This window comes from Laetiporus sulphureus (assembly GCF_001632365.1).
Source record: "Laetiporus sulphureus 93-53 unplaced genomic scaffold LAESUscaffold_100, whole genome shotgun sequence".
Classification (NCBI taxonomy): domain Eukaryota; kingdom Fungi; phylum Basidiomycota; class Agaricomycetes; order Polyporales; family Laetiporaceae; genus Laetiporus; species Laetiporus sulphureus.
The window spans coordinates 26,627-47,024 of NW_024468609.1; the positions used below are offsets into that span (position 1 = coordinate 26,627).

The following is a 20,398-nucleotide window of genomic DNA, read 5'->3' on the forward strand; positions in this document are numbered from 1 at the left end:
TGGAGAGTCACAAATGTAGTAATCTATGGTAAAGCAGCAGATGAATGGCCCATATGAGATAGCTGCAAAGCAGCACAAAAAGATAGCACCTCCTGCTGAGCAGATCATGGTCACTGCACCACTGATCCTCAATGGAGGGTACATGCCTGGAGATTTACTGGTTCAAGAGAAGCAACAGCGATCGAGCTCCAGTGTAACACACGCATAGGAATGTCGGCCACAAAACCAGCACCGAAGTTGATGCATCGAGCGCTCGATCACGTGAAACGTATAAGCGCCGGCCCGAGGACGCCCTTCGAACGGCTTGCATGCAACCCATTGAGCATTTAAAGGCTTCTTCCACATATTTCCAGACGATTGAACCAGGGAACGAGTCGAATAACCGTGTAAGAATATGACATTGATGGCATCTGCAGGATGGATCGTGGATTCGTGTTCGAGACCCAATCAGCCTGGGGCCAGAGCAAACACGAAGACCTAATTATAATCTATGATCGCAACGATTCAGATTGGTCATGGAGGTACAGCAGACTGCATGATCAGAAAATTCTGAAAGGAAGGATTCGTTGGATATTGTTTCACAGAATGCATTCTCGAAGCTGATGAACTCGCCTAGGAGTTTGGCACCTTCGAGAACTGTGTCTGTACGGCCCACTTCAGCTCAGGGCGACAACGTAGGTAGACCCGGAAGTTGGTGCAACGTTCCGTTGCTTCGCTCGGCCAGGCGGAGATTTCTTCATGAGATAGATGTATAGTTGTCAGATACAGTGCGTCCTGAAGTGGAGAATTCAAGATTCCATCAGACATGCAGACGTCAGAGGCGCGGCATTCCGTACCCTCGGAGTCGATCTGGTGGGATGTAGGTCGGTCTCCACAGCACAGAAGCACAGTGAGAAAGATATTCTCGTAACAGGACCGAGGCATTCGACGGTGGCAACGGAGCGAAAGAAGGCGGAAGAGCTGGGAGAGAAGGTTGTCCGAGGGAGAATCGCGCGTGTATGGGCCGCTCTTGTGTAATGTGTTACCAAACGCGAAGAGGATCGTCGTACATGAGTTAGAAAGCGTCGAGGTTAGAGTTGGGAATTGACGATAATTGCGAGCCCGAGCGGATGGCGCGCTTCGCGAGAGATGCAGATGCCATCAGCGGAGAATTAACCGAAAGAATTCGCGAGGACATACGTCTTGATTGCGATGCCGTCGGAATAGGCGATGTATTGAATCGCTTAGCGTGAGCGAACGGGAACACATCGAGACACGGGACCCGATGTTTACGTCGAAGCGGTGAGAACGTAAGAGCGAGTTCGTTGGAGGAAAGAGCACTGCGCTGTCCGAGGAGGGCGCGTCGAGGACGAGCTCTGGACTTGTTATGAGCGGGCCGGTATTCAAAGCGGCTGTCGGTGTGCTTCCGGAAGACGAAAGACCGGAAATGAGGCCGTCGGTCAATGGACGCAGAAGTTGGCGACCTCGCTCTGTCGTCGGACGATCATAGAGGTCGGCATCAGGATGCGTATGTCGATGTTGCGGACGGAGGCGGGGAGATGGTGGAGAGAGGGCGGGGGAGATGCCGCGGCCGGTGGCGAGGAAGGTGGCGGAGATCGACGGGCAACGCGGGGGACGAGGATATATGCGCGTGCTCGTTGTTTGAGAGCAGTTCCTCCCCGTCTTTCCTCCCGTCGGCGCTGTGTCACATATAAGGCTTAGCCCATGGTGTGGCATGTGTCGCTTCTGTCAGGGACGCGGGTTATCGCCTCTCCCAATATCTGCATCGTCGAGTGCGAACTCTGTCAACATCCCGTCCATATTTGACCTTCCCACTCAACTCCCTCCTCCCCTCCCCTCTCTTTCGTCCATCCACCGACCTCACACCCACGAACATAGCCAAGCCCCATGCTGCAGACCCTCTACGGTGTCCCTCACATCGGTACGTGCCTGCGCGCTCTCCCGGATCCTGTCTCTCATCATCGGCTCCTCCTACCGCAAGCTGCCCGCGATGCGTTTCTCCTCCACTCCTCGAGCTGCTTCTCAACGCAAGCTATGAACATCCTCGACCTCAACTCTGACGTTCTTTCCATGATACTCTCCTTTGTGTCTCCGCCAGAGGCCATGCAGCTCGCCCTCACCTGCCACAACGCCTACGACGTCGCCATGCCCCGCTTTCTCTCAGAGGTCACCCTCGGATGCACCGACAGCATGAGCGGCCCCGAGCAGATCACTCTCTTCTGTAAGTATATGCTGGCCAACATCAAGGACCGTCTCCGCCATCTCAGGGCCCTCGAGATCAAGGAAGGCGCTTTTGTTAGCTCCTCCGAACAGGACGGCCGCGAGACCTGGGTTTCCGACTTTTCCTGCGCTGCTATCCTCGCCGATACCCTCCGCCAGGCGGTCCACCTCCGCAAGCTCAACATCGTCGAACTCGAGCCCCTCCTCGCCAGCCAGCCCGCCGTCGGCGAGGCCCTCTCCCACCTGCCGCGCCTTACTGACGTCTCCTTCCATTATATCGGCAAGTGCACCCTCGAGATGCTCAAGCACACGACGTGCCATCCCAAACGCCTCGAATTCGGCATGTGGAAGGACGGCTCCCGCGTCGCAGGCGACACCGCCGCGTTTGACGAGTACGCGTCCTCTCTCCAGACGCTCAACCTCTGGCAGTGCGCGTGCCTTCTCGAGAGCTTCAGCGAGAGCTACGTGTCACACGGCGTCCGCGTGCTCGGTCTTGGCGGGCGCGTCCCACTCCTCTCCACCATCTCCCGCGAGTTCCCCAACGTGCGCTCTATCACGTTCGCCCCGGAGTGTTCCGTCGAGGAGGAGACGCCCTCTGCGTCTTGGCCGGGACTTGATTTGGTCGAGACGAGCATCCCGCACCCGTTCTTCTCGTGCACCGTTCGCAGGCTCGAGCTCAAGTACACCCTCGGCACGACGCTCAAGCGGTTCTCTTCCAACCAGGTCATTGCGCGCACGGTTGAGCTCGTCAGGCAGACGAAGCCCGTCGTGTTATCGTGCGTCCTCGAGGCGGCGCTTGGCGGCGATTATCTTGACAAACTTGTCAACGTCATGCCGCAAGTGCGTTTCCTCGAGATTGAGTTCAACCCGCGTGAACTCAGGGTCCACGATGAGGTGCACGATATCGAGTTCTGGATGGTGAGCCGGTCGGCGTGTTCTTACGGGGGTGGTTCTGACAGGCGTCGTTAGAACCGTCACATCCCGCGCCTTGCGAAGCTCCCGCTCGTGGGCATCTCGTTGCAGGGGAGTCCCCGCAAGCGCAGTGACAATGTGCGCGAGACGATCGACAAGGTTGCATATGCGGCGGCGATGCACATCCCAACACTGAAGTATGTCGGCATTGGCCTCCCTGTGAAGAGCTATTTCTCGAGCGGTACGGGACGCTCGTTGACGTGGTTCCGCGTGAAGATGCGCATGGAGGGCGGCGAGCCGCTGTTGGAGATTCTGAATAGCGGGCACGGCGAGGCGGTGCGGCATGAGATGCGCTTGTTAGAACGCGTCAGCTCGTGAGGCTCATTTGCGGATAGGGAGCATGCGTTTCGCGTGGGATTTGCCCAACAATATAGAAAGAACAAGGTCTTGGTTTGTGTCTGGTTTTGTCGTTGATCTTGGAATTTTTGGATCGCTGAACTGACGGTGCTTGCTCTTGTATCTTATCCGTCATATATCCTTGCTTTTTTTTCTGCGTGGAGCGGACCAATCTCTGCTGTACGATTGCTTTTGCCTGCGCTAAAAAGTGCATTTTTATGTTCGCTGCCTGCTTTCCGACGATGTACAACAGTTCCCACAAAACGATCATGCGCATGCGTTGAGTGGCTCGTCGCGGGCGGTTGGTAGCACGTGTCGCGAGAGTCAGAGGTGCCGCTCCAAATCAGGACCAAACAAACGCTCATCGTGCGTCCTCATCGTCGTCGACGGCGTCCACGATGCCCACGCCGTTCTCCACGCCGCATTCGGCCCCCGTGCCCCTCCCCGCTCTTTACCTCTACCCTCTCAACGAGTCTTTTGCCCCCAAGCACATCTCCCTCATCAACAACCAGCGCGTCAAGATCGGCCGCCAGACCAATGCCAAGACCGTACCCGCAGAGCGCAACGGTTACTTTGACTCCAAGGTCCTCAGCAGGCAGCATGCGGAAGTCTGGGAGGAAGGCGGAAAGGTGCGTGGATCGGGCTAAGCTCGTCGCGCGGTGGCTGCGATGCTCATGGTGTGGGCGACGCCATGCAGATATTCATCAAGGACGTCAAGAGCTCCAACGGTACCTTCATCAATGGCGAGCGACTCAGCCCAGAGGGCCTCGAGTCCGACCCGTTCGAGCTCAAGTCGGACGACATCGTAGTACGTCTCTCTCGTTCCGCCGCTTGACTGCGACGCCGGGCGCCCGCTCACCGCGCCTCGCACTCGCGCACAGGAATTCGGCATCGACATTGTTGGAGAAGACAACAAGACGATCATCCATCACAAGGTCGCCGCGCGCGTCATGTGCGTCTTCACCGAGCAGGACGCGCAGGCTGCCGCACGCGCCGAGGCCGCACAGAACCCGCCCGCATACGGCACCGTCACTGGCCAGGCGCCCGGCGGCGGCGCGTTCTTCAGCAACGCGCAGCAGCAAGGCGCGAACGGGAATGCGGCTCAGCAGCGGAGGATGTCCATGCAGCCCGGCATGCTCAATATGGGCTCGATCTCGAATATGCGCCCCCCTGGGAAGAGCGGGCTTACGTTTGATCATATCCTTAGTAGATTGCAGGGCGAGCTGCAGAAGAGTCGCGATACGGGCGCGGAGCTGCACCAGTTGTCGGGGGCTATGAATGAGATTCATGAGACCCTCGGTGGGAACCCCGTATGTGCTACATTTATGGGTGATGTTCACTCTGAAGTAAGACCTCCCCTGCCTCGTGCATAGCCCGCAAACCTCCCTCCATATCCGTCGACTCTTCCACAGATTATGCCACCACAAACACAGCAACAACAAGAGGCAGCTTTACAACAACAGCAGCAGCAACAGCAACAGCAACAGCAAGCGTCGTCCGTTCCAGATTCAGCGTCTACGTTGCACGAGCTACAATCACAGCTTCGTGAGACGCAGATCTCGCTGGCCAGTTACGTCGAGAAGATCCGCGCACTCGAAGGCAGGCTCGCCGAGCACGATGCGATCAAGCGCGAGGTGAGCTCTATGCGGGAGCTGATGGAAGAGCGCAAACGTGAGATGGAGTTGTTGCGACGGCAGTCTGGGAGCCCCGCTCAGCCACGTCATGAGCACTCTCACCATGACGAGGAGCAGGACGAGCAGTATATGTCCGACGAAGACGATGCGCGGAGCGTTTCTACGGTAACTTCGCACCATTTAGACCGTGTGGAAGAGGAGGATGAGGAGCAACTCGCAGTGGAGGACGAGGATGATGCGCGGCGCAGGCGAAGAGAAGAGTTCGATCGCCCGAGGACACCTGAGCCTACCATGGGCATGCCCGAGGATGATGATGAGCAAGAACAGACACATCATCGCGAAATTGAAGTGCGGTCACGATCGCCTTCACCTTCACTTCCATCTGCACCTGCGCCTGGCCCTCCTCCGGCAGTACCAGAAGACTTCTCTGAGCGATTGGCGACATTGTCTCATCGACTCGAGTCCGCTCTTGCATTCTCACGAACGCTCGAAGCTCAGCACAGCGTTGCGCAATCGACCATCTCAACGTTGGAGTCGAAGGTGACTGCCTTGGAAACTATGGTCCAGGAGACGCAAGCTCAAGTGCAGTTGCAAAACGAGGCGACACAGCAGCTAGCGGAAGTCGTGAAGAATGTAGAGCTTCCTACGCAATCGCCGCAGATCGCCGAGGAAGAACGTGCTCAGGAGCGAGATTTCTTGACCAACATGGTCAGCGAGTGGAAAAAGAGCATGGAAGATCAGTGGAGCAGTGCACAGGAGGAGTGGACGGAAGAGCGCGAGCGCCTCCGCCTCGCCCGCGAGGAGTGGGAGACGCGCGTGCGTTCTGTGGAGGACGGGTTCGGAAGTGCCGTCTCGAAGGTAGAGGCAGGCATCGCTACACTAACGGCGATGCAGCACTCGCAGCCAAACGGCAGCGCCAAGCTGAACCATAGTGGCGGTTTGGTCACCCCGCCTAGTCCACGAAGCCTCTCGGCCGAGTCGAGTCGTCCCAGGCAGAGACGAAAACGTGCCAGTTCGTCGAGGGGCCGTTCACGTTCACGCTCACGATCAGGGTCTCCTGGTGCCAGTTTGGAGGCACACCCCGGGCCGTCGACTTCGTTTGCGTCGGGAGGCGAGGAGGGCCTGCGATCGTATCCGAACTCGCAGACGCGCAGGCGCTCGCCGTGGCCTATGGATGATTCGAGTGATTCGGAGACGCCCTCTGCTCTCGATGCAAATGAGCAATCGAGCAAGGATGGAAGCAGCTCTGGAAGCAATGCCCAGGGTATGCCCTTCCCCATCACACCGGAGTCGTCGGTACTCAACCAGCCAATAATTAAACCTGGCGATGCACCTGCCACGGCCACAGAACCTCGTGGGAAACCACCTCATAAGGAGTTGGTGAGTGTCGCCTTCCTATTGCTTGAGGAAGTTCTTGCTTACGTTCCACCAGCCGCAGTTCAATACATTGTCGACAGTTGTCGGTGTACTTGTTCTCAGTGTGGCAGCTGCGGCAGTGATATGGCGCGTAAAACCGGAAACATGAATGATGGTACCGATCCAGTCAAAACAATCCTCATCCGATGCACGGTCGAGTTCAGCAAATTCGTCTTCGATACACTCGCTCATCGATTCGCTGGTACTCCTTTCGCAGTCCCTCTCTGGGTTTCCGCCTTTCCTCAGTTCGTTTTCTGTCTGTCAAGATACCGTTCGTTACGTTTATTCTTGTCATTGTATCGCTCTCGATTGTGTCTGGACCTACTGCGAAGTATTAATGACCCTGATGATCTTCTCTAATATGAATATGGTCTCCTACTTGTTACAGGACGATTCGGTCTGGGAAGAAGACCGGCCACATTTCTGACAGACGATCCGTGACTAGCGAGAAGGATCCACACCATCTCAGTAGGGCATCTCGCCATCGTGATCTGTGGTGAGTGCAATCGTGCCGTTTCTATTGGTTGCTCTCAATGCATATCAAACTGCATTACAAGCGCGACGTGAGGCATTTACATATAGGATGCGGGTAAAATTCTGAAGATGTGTAACGGGAGGCCTGCCGTCCAATGTGTGAATGACGCTCACTCGCTATTCATGTGACAACGAATTGAATCGAGCCTGAAGGAGGTGATCTCGAAGCCGCTCGCCCACGTCTGACGACATGGCCTCCCATTTGCGCCTGCCCGAATCATTCCTGATCCGCCACCAGCTTGGGTGGATACGCGAAGACGACTCGAAGGGGTCCTCGCCCTTTGTCGCTATGGCTAATGCGACGTACTGCAGACTTGGCATCGAGGCGAGGATGTGCTCTTGCAGCCTTCGGCAGCTCGCATCATTTAGCCAGTCAGATTTTGGACACTCCATGGGAGAATCGACCCAGTGGGTATGTCGCACGCATATGAATAATGACGTTATGGACAGAGTGCCCAAGATTTGAGGAATGTTGTCCTGTAATCATATCAATCAGGATACATTTGCGGTCGTAGCCCTCAGTGGTACGCACTATCCACCAATTAAGTTTGCGCAGTTTGCCCTCATCCAGACAAATTTCCAGATGACGGAGGCGAGGCGCGGCAGTTACTAATCGCGTCCAGAATGTCGCATCCACCTTTGTCTCCACAGGCAGCGACAGCACGATGGGTGAACAGCGAGACACCGTGTTCACAGCATCGTCATAGTGATACGCAGTGAGTCCCAGCTGCAGCCAGCCGACAGGATAGACAAATTTCCAACAGCGTAGATCCGGGACATTGGCGCGAAGCTGCGCTAAACGCATCCAACACCCATCCTTGAGGTGATCCGAGTCCTCCTCCACTTTGGTGTAGACATCTGATATGTGAAGGTCGCGCAAATTAGGCATGGCTTTCACGAACAGTGACATCCTCGCCGTGCTTCCCTTCAAAGTGAATGAGTGCACAGAAGGCACGATAGGAAGCTCGTGAATCTCTCCGTGCGGTTGGGAACCATCCGAGACGTCTAGGTTTGAGATCTCTAGCGATTCGAGATGGCGAAGGTGGACGAGTCGTTGGAACAAGGTGGGGAGTTTCTTGTCGAATAGAATCGTTATTGAAACTTTATGAGGGCTACTACGCAGTCTTGGAAGGAGCGCTATGGCTGCCTGGCCGCAATTGTGCAGGCCAAGATCCGTGAGGTCCGGCAACGCACAGACGGCGCTTCCGACGCGTGGCTCCTTCGCTACGAGATCCTCGAAGCATGCTATGGAGAGCACTTTGAGGCGATGAGCGCCCTCCAAAACATCTGCCAGTTCTGCTGCCGCACTGAAGTCTGCGTTCCTCTGGAACTCGATGTGGCGCGCTACTCCGAATGCGGGGCTCTCGATGATTAGCTCGCGCAGACATGGCAGCCGATTTTGCGGATCTGCCAGGACAAATTGGCAGAAGGCACTGATTTGTCGTTGGGAACGGGAAAGCGTGATGCAGGAGAGAGCTTGTGGCAGACCGATGTCGTATGCCTTCCGTGACGCCATGGAAAGCTTGAGAGCTGACTTCGCGTCGGTTTGCGCGACAATCTCGCTAAGGACATCGTAGTTGAGAGAGAGCAATGCCATCAGTGATGGAGCACGGGAGGAGGGAGGCTGCGAACTCCGAGCGGCTGCGGGAAGGTCCTCGTCGGGGACCCTAGTATTTATATCTTCCAAAGAGCGGCACTTCCCAAGGCTGACCCTGCCTGCAATGCAGGAGGAATCCAGTATCCATGGTGAGAATGAATGTGAAAACGATGTCACGCCCACGGAAGATCTAGAGGAAGTGCGGGGAGTGTAGCGGTAAGGCTCTCCCCAACGGAACGATTCGACCAGACTCTTCCGCAGCAAGAGGTCTAAACCAAAGTTGTTACGAAAATGAGGGAATGGAGGTATTTCTTTTGACGCTGTGCAGTCTACCGCTTGACATCAGTGGGAATGACTCAACGGGGCTTCATATGCGCTCAGTTTTCATTTCCACGAGATCATTCTTGGGCCCATGGAGGCCGTTTCTTTTGCGCGGTCGATACTCTGCAGGAACATAAGTGGTAGGCGAAAAATTATCAAATATGCCCCCCAACTCCCAGGAGGCGTCACCATTGTAGCCAAGGAACGCTGATCGCCGGCGCTCATCTACTGGAAGCTGTGTCAGACTCCCACCGCCTCGCTACGGAACATGCTGAGCTGTGTTTCTGCATCTACTAGGGTTGACCAAGTAGTGGAATTCCCAGGGGCTTCCACACGGCGATGAGTATCATATCAGATAACGTAGGCGACTTCCCATCCGTGAAACTATGTTCAACGTCAGATCGAGTGACAATGCATCTCGAGCAACAGAGCTCTGATTGCAGGGGGCATCATTTCGTCTGACAAGCTGATCAGTTCATTCGAAAGCCTTACAAGTGGGGTAAGCTGGGTCCTGTTTGGAGATACGAATCCAGCGTGGCAATTTGGGAACCACATGCTATCGCGAGAAGCACTGATGGGAATGCTGGTGGACGAGTAATTGTATGGGGCGGGTCCCCCACCAAAAATAGGCTTTCCTCCGGTGCCGTGGTAAGATCGTTCCAGAGCAGCCGCACATTGAGCAACAGGTATTGGCAAGCTCAGAATATGTTTGAAAAAGGAAAGCAGAGATTTCAAGAGGAGAGATACATGAGGATTGCAGATGGCATGTCGAACTAAGTGCTTATGGCCGCCGAATCGTGCGAAGGGTATTATTCACCGAGACCTTGATCCTGTTGCTCGATCATATTCAGTGGACATTATCAACATACTAAGAAGTATCGGATACTGTAAGAAGGTCATTCGCGAATGCAGACAATGAGCAGCTGATGCTGACCGTTATTTGGCGGGAGACCGAAAAACAGCTCATAGGAAATAGGAAGCCAAGCGCGAGTATCTTCGGAAGAAGTCACCAATATTTACTGACAGATAGCAGCTTCCATCTCAAGACTTGGCTGTGAAATCCTAATAAATCTTAGAGACTGTCTAAATAGATCAACATGCAGATAGTTGTAGTATTGAAGTTTCCTTGCGAGTCCGTCTATTGTGGCTCACTGTGCATATCTTTGTTGATAGCAATAGTTATACTTCGAAAGATACAGGTCAGTACTGGTTGCTCATTCATCCCTGTTCTTCGCAATGAGATCTGCTGCATCAGCAATGCCGAAGAAATGCTGGTGCAGGTTCGTGAACGCTCGCACCAATTTATCTGCGGCCTATTCCTCTTGTATAGGAACCACCAATTATGCGGCTTGATGCCATTGCAATAAACCTTGATCGGCAAAAGATGCTCTAGATTTTCTGGTAAAACTTGATGTTGAAGTACACAGCGAGGCAGTATCAATGTTCCATGATTTAACAGTTGGAAGCGTATCTTGGACAAACTCCATTGTGACCGAGTCATCCAACGTTGGTCGCCATCCTAGTTCGCATTTGCGGAACAAAGGCTACGTTGAAGTTTGAACAGAACCTGTAGCGGCCAGTCGCGAACTCGATTGATGTTTGTTCGCCACAAATACTGAGTACTGTGACCTTACACGTGTACGGTCATGGTGCTTACCCTTCGACCTGCAGCCACCGCGTTCGGCCACTGGAGCCAACGTCAAGCTTCATTCTGTGTAGCAGTTGTTGACCAGCAGCTCGGAAGGTATCAAGTTGTGCAGGACGCATTCAGTCATTAGCAGGCTCGTGCGACGTTTCATCGGGAGGAACCTCGTCCTTGCGATTGGGAACAAGTTGCAATTCCAGGTCAGTCGCTTGTGGAGGTAGCTGCTCCGTGTGATTGACTGTCCCCAATTGTCGTCCCTTTCTCAAGGAAGCAATTGCAGCTACCGACCCTCGTTTCCCACTATGGATTTTCTTTCACTCAATCTCGATGTCGTGTACTCCGTCCTTGGGTACATCCAACCAATCGACGCGCTTCAGCTCGCAATGACATGCCGTGCCGCGCACGATATCGCCATACCTCGCTTTCTATCCCACGTCGTCCTTGGTCATGAATGGTGCAGGGTAAGGCCCGCACAAATCGCTCAGTTCTGCTCGTATGTCCTGGCAGATGGCAAAGTACGCATCCCATGTATCAAGGCTCTCACACTTCACAACACGGCCTTCATGACTGGCTCCGGCCAGGCCTGCCTTCGGGTCGAGTACGACTATTCCGCCGCCGTTCTTCTGGCGCAAGTTTTACAGCGAGCCTCGCGGCTTGCACGAATCGATGTATATCGAGCGGAGCACCTCTTGCAATCTGCGCCAGAACTAGCCAATGCACTTCTTGTGCTACCTTCTCTTGAAGATCTACGATTACGTGGCGTAGGACCGCATGCATTACGTGTGCTCTCAATGATGCAGAGCGGCCCTCAAAACCTCGAGCTCGAATTTGCGAGGTCTGTTAATGACAAAACGTCCACTAACCACAGGCAAGCTGAGTTCCTGCACAGCTTCACGTCCTCGGTTCTCAGCCTGAGCCTTACACGGCCGTTTCACTTCATGGAGGAGTTGAAATCAGATGTAGTCTGGCCGAAAGTACGGAGGCTTGAAGTGCGAGGTGACATTTACAGGCTCAGTACGTTGGTCCAAACGTTCCCCAACGTTCGCACCCTGTATATTGGAGGCGCGCTCCTCGAAGACAGCGCCACAACGCCAGCTAAATGGCCCGCCCTTGACTTTGTCTCCATCTCAAGCCCAGCCCCTCTTTGTTGCGCTGTCCGCCGCTTAGAGCTGCGATATGACCTGGAGATACTGGCGCTTCCTCTCTTCGACATATGGAGCTCCGGAACGATGGCCTTGCTCCGTCAAACATCGCCTGCCGTGTTGACATGCTATACCAACATGAGGATGTTGAAGTGGATCGCAAACAACGTATCTTCATTACGCTTCATGCAGATTTTTGCACATGAACCGATATATCCGTCGGGAGCCAACGCGGAAGATATCGAGTCCTGGATTGTATGTATCCTCTTGCGACTAAGTTCATCCAAGAATATTGCTGATCCATCATTCACAGGGGACAATTGTTTCATTGCTGGCGGCGCTTCCTTTGGTCGGCATCACGGTTGCTCGCAGCACCACTGATGCCGGTAGAGAACACGCCGTGCAGAAACTGGCAGCTATTGTTGCTGCTGAGATCAAAACGCTCCAATACGTCGGTTTGAATCTCACCACAAGCTACCATTCCTGGGCAAACTATCACTTTGTCTGGTTCAAAGTGGTCTCGCGTTCTGGGGATACACCGCATCTGAAGCGGCTAACGGACTGGCACGGCGATACTGTTGAGCGACAACTGCTGGCTACTCCTCGCGAAATCATTTGAGGAAGTGCCTTGTGAGCTGCAATCACGGCTTATCATACTCTACGACGTCCATCAGGCGACTTTGATTGCAACTCTGTGCTGTCTGTTGTGCTTGTCATGCTTCGTCCACACTCGTTCCCTTACTCGGACTTTCGTCTCATGCTCTCTTCCGCTATCGCTGTTGCTCTTGCTCTCGGACTCGCTTCTCACCATGTATCCTTGTCAACGCCTGTAGTATAGCTCAAGTTTTGTTGTAACGTACGATCTCACGGACATTCGCTATTGTATGTGCGATAGTTATATATTCTAAAATGCTCTTCTGGCACCGTCATAGTTCGCCATCAAGAAGTGCCCCATCCCTGCGTCTCCCTCACTGTGTGTATCTGTCGAAACCAGAGTCGCCAGACGAGATGGCTGACCCAATTCGGGCCCCAGGGACCTGACTAGAGTGCGTATAGGGTGTACAAACGACTGCCGTTCAGCGCAGTCGTCCGCTGCTTAAGTACATACAGCAAATAGCTACGCCGAGCGTACGTCACGTGCATCATCTAATTTTTCAGGGTACCACCTTTCCGACGAGTTTCAGCCGCCGTTCGGCCTTCGGCCTCCCGACGCGTTAAGCGCGCTCAATACCAGAAGAGCCCGGAAACCGGCTCCTTCCAACACGCCCCCTCGCGCGAGAACACGTAGGATACTGCGCCCCCTCGAGCATCAACCCTGCGCTGGTCTAGAAGAGCCGAATGTGGCCTTCTGACGTATGCGCTACGTTCGCCCGCACGTCGTCCTTCTTCTTCGCCTTCTCATCTTCTGAGCTCTCGGCCTCCTTGAACACCGTCTTACACTCGCGCTTCGTGTGGCCCTTCTTGCCGCATCGGTAGCACTGTGGTCTTGGCTTCCGTTCTTCCTGCCCCTGGCTCTTCGGAGATCCCCCCAGGCTCAGCCTTCCTCCTTCCTGTCCCTTGGCTCTAGCTGTGTACGCTGTCGCTCTGGCCACTGCATCCAGTGATGCCTCCTCCACATCTGTCTGCCTCATCTCCTCATTGAGTAACTTGGCAACAACATTTTCCGTGGTGAGTTGATCAGCTGGTAGTGCATCCAGTGCCATGACGAGTGGCTCGTAGCGCTCGCCGAGACCCGAGGTGAGTGCCAAAACGAGATCTTCTTCCGTTACTGAGATATCGGCATGGAGGAGATGTCGGACCTGTGTCTTGACGCGTCCGATCCACGTCGACATCGGCTCCTCGCTCCCTTTCGCCATCCGATTCATCCTCCTTCGCATAGCCATCCGTGTTGCAAAACCATGCGCCCGGTGAACCTGCTCCAGGACTTCCCAACAGACTTCGGGGTCCTTACTCACCAGGTGCACAAGTTGTCCATCTGTCACGCGCCTGACTAGCTCTGCTCGGGCAATTCCCATGTCCTTCCTCGAGCGCTGCCGACGCCATTCCTCCTCCCTCGTCTCCTTTTCCGCCGCTGTCTCGCCCTCTGAGCCTTCTTCCGGCTGCACGACTGACCACAATCCCTTCCTGACTAACTCGGCCTCCATGCGCATGACCCAGTCTGTGTAGTTGGTCTCATTGAGGACCGGGAACTTGACAGAGTTTGCTTCGTCGGCCATTGCCTAGGTGAGTAACGTTGTCGTCGTCTAGAGATGGGCTTCGGAGAATAGTGGGGAGATGAAGCAGGTTTGGTAAGTCGTTTGTGTCGAAACCAGAGTCGCCAGACGAGATGGCTGACCCAATTCGGGCCCCAGGGACCTGACTAGAGTGCGTATAGGGTGTACAAACGACTGCCGTTCAGCGCAGTCGTCCGCTGCTTAAGTACATACAGCAAATAGCTACGCCGAGCGTACGTCACGTGCATCATCTAATTTTTTCAGGGTACCACCTTTCCGACGAGTTTCAGCCGCCATTCGGCCTTCGGCCTCCCGACGCGTTAAGCGCGCTCAATACCAGAAGAGCCCGGAAACCGGCTCCTTCCAACAGTATCCTCTTGTCTCTTACGATCCCGCCCGAATCGGATCTCGGTAACAGGGATGTAACGGAGACCACTCCGCGACCATCTCAGCGGCCATGTTTCAAAATTTCACCATCGGGCAAAAGCATGCATGCGCATGATTTCTCAAAACATGCAGATAACGATCTGGTGGCAACCTAACGCACAACTCCCGCTTATCCTGCAATGCATCATGGCCCCCAATCAAGACACCGGGTCCACATATCTTTGATATCAGACTTGCCCTGAGCACCGCCCAGGATCACGCCGATGTCGCTGCATGTTGTTGGACATTGGAAGGTGAGATCTTGAGACTTCGCTTGCCGATTCTCGCGAAGCCATCTCCGGTTCGAGGAGACCTTCTAGCTTTCGCCGACCTTTTGGTGCGTCGCTCGTACCGTTGGCGAGCGAAACCAGGTCGTCTCGACTTTTTTCCCTTCAGCGCTTGCGCATGACGGGGTCCCTCTGATCATTTGATATGTGACTTCGTGATTATGTCCATTTGTCGGTTTTCTATTATTATGTAATATTTTGATGGCTGGTGGCTGTGCCATTCCTTTTGTACTTTTATTTAAGTGAATGGGTATGAAAATTAAGAGTGCGGTAAGACATTGAAATAAATGTACAAAACGAACGGCATATGTACTATGTAGCCACCTACTGGCAACACTCACAAAGCATTGCATCCTTAGTGTCCTCATTCTATATCACCTCAGACAGAGACCCATTTCCATTTGCGACAGCGCTTTTTCGAGGTAAATTCAGTTTGATATTGTGAATTCATTACCATAAAAGGGAATTTGTAACGTACTAAATCGGATTTTGACGGCATATTACAGGGTCAAAAACATCTTGGGGGGTGCATGCCGCAGTACTGCACAATGGCCATAGATCTGTCTCTCCAATTCTCTGTACTGTGATTTTTCATGCATTTTCATCATCTGCCTTGCTTGTGCTGCTGCCCTTTGTCTCATGTGTGACAGTGCATTATAATGCACCACATCCATTGGTTCATTTAGCTAGCCATCAACATTTTAGATACTATGTACGCACTCAGCTAATTCCATAGTCCTCAATAAATAGTTTCCACCTCCCTGTCTTGCTCCTTTTTATCAAACTGATTATATTGGCCTGCACTCCCTTGCTGCCTAGCTACTCACTCAAATCTGAAATCTCATACTTCTTCACTTTCATATCTCATCCCTCACACAATCTGCCCATTACATTATTAAAATTCTGACTATCAATATGTCATCTGGTGGACCGTGATGTGCACCAACGATAATCACATTCTCCATGGTCATGATGCTATAAGTTCAAGCCATTCCTACCAGACACTCAGCCACACCGGAAAGCCTGCCAGATTTGGATATTTAATTAAACTTCCGCACAGCATGCTCAGCAGAGAATTATGGGTAGCTGTGACATCCGCCAAGAATTGTGATGTCTGCCAAGATGAATTGGGCTCGGGCCGATTATCCATAATCGTCATGCCGCGGCATGCCGGACAAAAGACCCCAGGGGTAACCTACTCAGGCGCTGAAGGAAGAACTCAAGACGACCTGGTTCCGCTCGCCAACGGTAGCTCGTCGCCGGTCGGGGAAAGCACACGCCCGCCCTCCAAGAGTCCGGAACGCAGACGCAGACGTCGGCCGGAGGCCAACATCTGCCCACTAGCACCCGGTCAATCCCTTCACCCGACTCTGCGTATCGTTTCACTTTAGATTAACTTGCGCGATTTGGTTACATGTACAACTTCCATTGCTGCCTTCCGTCGAGTTCTCCCATCCCGCCCCCTTTCAAACTCTCCCGTCGGCCCCTCCCTTCATGCACGCCCGGTTTGTACGATTAGCCTCGTCGTGAGTGTCGTCCCACGCTTGTTTGCTATCATCTGACACTGTTCGTAGCGTCCCTGTCTGACTTTACGCAGGCAGGCAGAGCTGTGGAACGAGGAGGTCAGCGATAGTCGAGACGCCAGCAGACGAAAGATTTGGATGGAATGTATACAGATGCCATCAGAAAGGCGCGGCCACACTAAGCGCTGCAGTAAAAATGAATGCCGGCACCAGAAGCGTTCGGCGGATCTCGCATAGACCACATCCGACCACGCCAATGCGAATGAACGGAAGCCGTAGTCTGCAACTGCATGAGGGCAGACACCCGCTCCCGGTAACTGGCAGGCCACAAAGCGATGACAGGGAACACAAAAATGCAAAGCCCGGTAAGCACGGTAAGCACGGCAAGCCCCAAGGAAGAACAAGGACCGGACCTGTGCGCGAGACCAACTGATAGACGCGAAAGAAGGGAAGAAGCCCGGACCGCAGAGCTGCCATGCAAACTTCGCAGACGCGCACAATGTCCGCATGCACATGTCGCCGTGGAACAGCTTGATCGCTGGGCATTGGCATTTGGAGTAAGGGGCGACACCGCTTTTGAGGGCACGCTTGACGTAGCGCAGAGCAGGTTACAACAATAACGATAAGGCACATAAACATAGAGGGAAAGAGCGGTGAGATGCGTGGGACAGCACCGCACGAGCGTTTCGTGGGCGCTGACGAAGACAGCATGGTGGAAATCCAACAAAATGAGCGAATCGAAGATAGGCACGAGCCAAAGCAGAGAAGGGAGAGCGTTAAACGAAACGCCGTGCTTGAGAGCGAGCACGGCAGGCTATGCTATCCGTCATAGTACCAATCAAGATCAACGAATGACACATACTCCTCATCCTCGTGTAGTGTCTGCAGGGTGAGCGTCCTTGACCGGCGCTTGTCGCGATTGCTGAGTTGCAGCGCGGCGAGCTGTTCGCCGAGCGAGTCTTCTTCGGGAGGGTATGCCGGCATTGCACGAGGAGAAAAGGATGGCGCCGCACCGTCGCAGCTTGACAGAGATGAGATGGACGTAGATGATGATGCACGCGCGGAGGACAGGAACAAAGATGATTCGGATGTGCTTGCATAGCTATTCACGCCGACGCTCGACGCAGTGAGCGCCGTGGATACCGGCCTGAAGCTTGGAGAGGAGGCATAGGGAGAACGGAGCGAATCGGGGAGCGGCGGGACAGGGGGGACAGGTACGGCGGGTGGAGGACGAGGAACAAGGGTGAAACGTCGTCCAGTCGTCGCAGACACAGCGCGCCGCTTGCGCTGCGCTGATACACCCACGCGCCGTGCCGCGAGTCATTCCTCCGTACCGGGCGCGGGACCGTCGGCCGGTGCGCCACCGTTCGCGGCATGCTCGGCCTCGTGCTCGCGCGAGTCCTCTGAAAGCCGCATCGCGCGCAGGTCTGCGTCGACACCATTCGTCGTTGGGCTGAGTGAGCCGCTGGAGGTTTCCGACTTACGCGGGGCACGGCCGCGCGAGCGAGACACGCGCTGCCAGAGCTTGTTGAGCCCATGCGCGGCCTGCTCGCGTTCCTTTGAGGCAGAGCGGGACCGTGAGCGCGACTGGAAGATGTTGCCCGAGCCACCACGGCCGGTGGATTCTGCGTGCTGGTGCACGGCTGTGGCTGATTCGGCGTCGTCGTTGGGGAGGAGGGAGAAGGAGGTGGAATGAAGGTGTGAATGCTCGGGAGGCGTTGGTGGGCCATGCTGGAGGGCGGTGATGTTGGCGGAACCGCCACGGCCTGTCGAGTGTCTGGTGGGGAATCAGCGATGTCAGTAACGAAGACGTCGTCGTGAGAATGGTGAAGAAATGATGTGGGTACGGCAAATTCCACCGCCGGTCAGATTATCAGAAGTTCGACTCACATGCCTTCGACGTGCGAGAGACGCGCGCGGTCGCTTTCCTCATTGTCGAGCTCGTCGATGTATTCGGCGTCATCTGGGGAGCCCTGCTGGATGTTGCCCGCGCCACCACGGCCGCTTGAGTGAAGTGGGACGGGAAGGCCCTTTGAGCGGGAGCGGGAGCGCAGGTGGAGACCGTCACGCGACTGCGAGCGTGTCTTGGACTTTGACTTTGATCTCGCGATGTTGCCTGCGCCTCCGCGGCCAGAGGAATGCTGTCATGATGCGCGAGTGAGTGAGAGGATGTGCGCAAATGGGGGTCAGAGACCTTTTTGGCCCTGGCGGCCTCTTCGCTAGCCTTGAGAACGCTGCGCTCATACTCGGCCTCTGCTTGGGCGCGTTCGTTGACGAGGGTGGTGGTTTGTGGGTGGTTCTGGTCGCGAGGGGCACGGGAGACGGCGCGAGCGATGGAGCTGGAGCGAATGTTGCCTACACCGCCACGACCTGTTGAACGAGCCTGGAGAGCAAATTTTGAGCACGCATTGGTGGCCACAGCGTCGCTTCCAATGCTTACTCGATCAGGGGAACCCGAGGGAACAGGTTCGCGGCCGCGGACGATAGTGACGGGTTCATGACCGTCTCCTATTGAGGACTTTGGGGAGAGAGGGTAGCCGGGGGAGCCTGGCTCTTGCGAGGTACGGCGGATGTTGCCAATGCCGCCTCTTCCAGAAGATTGCTGTGTGGAGGGTAAGTGAGCTGAGCGGACGAGAAAGGGAGAACGCACAAAGTCTCTGCCGCGGGAGACGGAGCGGGCGCTGTCGGTGAGGCTGTCTGAGTCTGCCATGGGAGTGCGGAATCAGGTCGGGTAAGTATATGTTCTCGGGAGATGATAAGAGAGAGAGATAGGGCGCACGCGGACGAGCACGGCCTGCACAGGCACGCGGCTTATCTCGAGATAACGCCCTGCCGCAAGGCTACTCACCTCCCTTCCTCAGCGATTCCACATAGTCCAGCGCAGAGTGCACGCTGTCGTCGTCGTTCCGCACCGCCGTCAGCCCCAGTCGCTCCCCCAGCATCGACGCTCGCCGTGCCCACGTCGGACGCGGTCTCTCTGGCCGGCTGTTCTCTTCATCCATTCCGTGCTGCTTCCGTCGCGGTCGGCCAGCAATTCTCCAAAATGTGTCGTGTGCCGCACAGTCCAGCAGCGAGTAGGGAGGAGGAAGCAGAGTCGGATCCGGGCGTACGCGCGCGCGCAGGTCCCTGCTGGCTTTATTCGTCGGGCTTGTGCACCGTGCCTGCGTCATGGGACTATCCTCTTCTACACGTTCGCGGCGCATACCTTTAAACCATCCAACGCCCTCTCGCGTGATTCGCCTCGCCCATTCCTCCCGGCGCACGCAGCACGCAATTAGCCTTTTGCCTGTGCCCAACGTGCGCACCCTCCCGGTCAGGTGCGCTCGGTTATTGGATATCGCGAGCGTGTACAATGCAGAAGTCCACCTACGTGATCCGTCGCTGTTTCAATTGCCCGCATGTTGTTATATTGCGCGAACCATGACCGTCCTGTGCACCCCCTTCTGTCCACAGATATATAGCCGGTCCTCTAGCGGCCGAACATACGCTGCACGCTAAGAGTCAGGGAGAGCGAGCATGTTGCTTCCTTCCGACTCGATGCATCACCCGAAGCGCATCCACTTCCCCGTGCGATTCGCGAACGTGTCCGGATCTTTTCCCAGACAAGGCGCGCCCACCCTCTCTCTCGGCTGTTGTAACGCTAACTCGCCGCAGAAAACTCCATGAACGGTCCGTGCGCCCATTGTCAGCCACCTGATTTCAACAGACGTCCCATGCACGCCCACCTGACTTGATCTTTCCCCCATTCATTGCAAGCTCAATGACGCCACGCTATGCACCCGGTCCGAGGTAGCTGGAACGCGAGTCGCAGAGTGACCTGCGTCAGGACCGCGTCTGGCCGCCACCGTCCCCGATTTATTCACTCAATTTCCAAGCCGGTGGGCAAATGTTATTTTGCGTGCAGACGCAGTACTTCTTTCAGCGGTCATGCGCTGCCGCAGGAAGTGCTCTGTCTATACCATACGTTCCTCCTTGCGCAATCCGCGAACACCGTTGGTGATGCAGCATTGTCAAGTCCGGCCGCGTCACGCAATACGGTGAGTAGATTCTCTAATGCTCTCCAAACGTCACATCTTCACATCTTCTCATGATGTGCTTTGTTGCGGCTTGTATCGCCGTGCACAAGATTTTG

General features: G+C 55.0%; 7 protein-coding genes across 7 annotated transcripts; 3 read left to right on the top strand and 4 right to left on the bottom strand.

Moving 5' to 3' along the window:
- Positions 1–1,054: 1,054 nt before the first annotated feature.
- LAESUDRAFT_765057 (uncharacterized protein) lies at positions 1,055–1,716 on the bottom strand (the record flags this gene model as incomplete). The annotated part of the gene is made up of 2 exons (XM_040913559.1): positions 1,055–1,117; positions 1,180–1,716. 2 exons carry the CDS (start codon positions 1,714–1,716, stop codon positions 1,055–1,057), a joined length of 600 nt encoding a protein of 199 aa, XP_040757691.1.
- On the top strand, positions 1,448–3,805 carry LAESUDRAFT_732745 (uncharacterized protein). The gene is made up of 3 exons (XM_040910295.1): positions 1,448–1,921; positions 1,982–3,138; positions 3,190–3,805. The coding sequence occupies exons 1-3, from the start codon at positions 1,888–1,890 to the stop codon at positions 3,508–3,510; spliced, it is 1,512 nt and encodes a 503-aa protein (XP_040757692.1). The 5' UTR covers positions 1,448–1,887; the 3' UTR covers positions 3,511–3,805.
- A 121-nt stretch (positions 3,806–3,926) lies between these two features.
- Positions 3,927–6,687, top strand: LAESUDRAFT_765059 (uncharacterized protein; the record flags this gene model as incomplete). The annotated part of the gene is made up of 5 exons (XM_040913560.1): positions 3,927–4,157; positions 4,226–4,336; positions 4,410–4,838; positions 4,902–6,542; positions 6,595–6,687. 5 exons carry the CDS (start codon positions 3,927–3,929, stop codon positions 6,685–6,687), a joined length of 2,505 nt encoding a protein of 834 aa, XP_040757693.1.
- Positions 6,688–7,229: 542 nt separating this feature from the next.
- Positions 7,230–8,709, bottom strand: LAESUDRAFT_765060 (uncharacterized protein; the record flags this gene model as incomplete). The annotated part of the gene is made up of 2 exons (XM_040913561.1): positions 7,230–7,589; positions 7,645–8,709. 2 exons carry the CDS (start codon positions 8,707–8,709, stop codon positions 7,230–7,232), a joined length of 1,425 nt encoding a protein of 474 aa, XP_040757694.1.
- Positions 8,710–10,694: 1,985 nt separating this feature from the next.
- Positions 10,695–12,773, top strand: LAESUDRAFT_816785 (uncharacterized protein). The gene is made up of 3 exons (XM_040914812.1): positions 10,695–10,875; positions 10,943–12,072; positions 12,131–12,773. The coding sequence occupies exons 2-3, from the start codon at positions 10,978–10,980 to the stop codon at positions 12,434–12,436; spliced, it is 1,401 nt and encodes a 466-aa protein (XP_040757695.1). The 5' UTR covers positions 10,695–10,875; positions 10,943–10,977; the 3' UTR covers positions 12,437–12,773.
- Positions 12,774–13,436: 663 nt separating this feature from the next.
- On the bottom strand, positions 13,437–14,015 carry LAESUDRAFT_623688 (uncharacterized protein; the record flags this gene model as incomplete). The annotated part of the gene is made up of 2 exons (XM_040903307.1): positions 13,437–13,763; positions 13,923–14,015. Coding segments are annotated over 2 exons (420 nt in total), but the record flags the coding sequence as incomplete, so codon positions are not given.
- Positions 14,016–17,586: 3,571 nt separating this feature from the next.
- Positions 17,587–18,976, bottom strand: LAESUDRAFT_667286 (uncharacterized protein; the record flags this gene model as incomplete). Its single annotated transcript, XM_040905290.1, has 5 exons — positions 17,587–18,043; positions 18,157–18,407; positions 18,461–18,649; positions 18,707–18,868; positions 18,917–18,976. The coding sequence occupies 5 exons, from the start codon at positions 18,974–18,976 to the stop codon at positions 17,587–17,589; spliced, it is 1,119 nt and encodes a 372-aa protein (XP_040757697.1).
- Between the last annotated feature and the right edge of the window lie 1,422 nt (positions 18,977–20,398).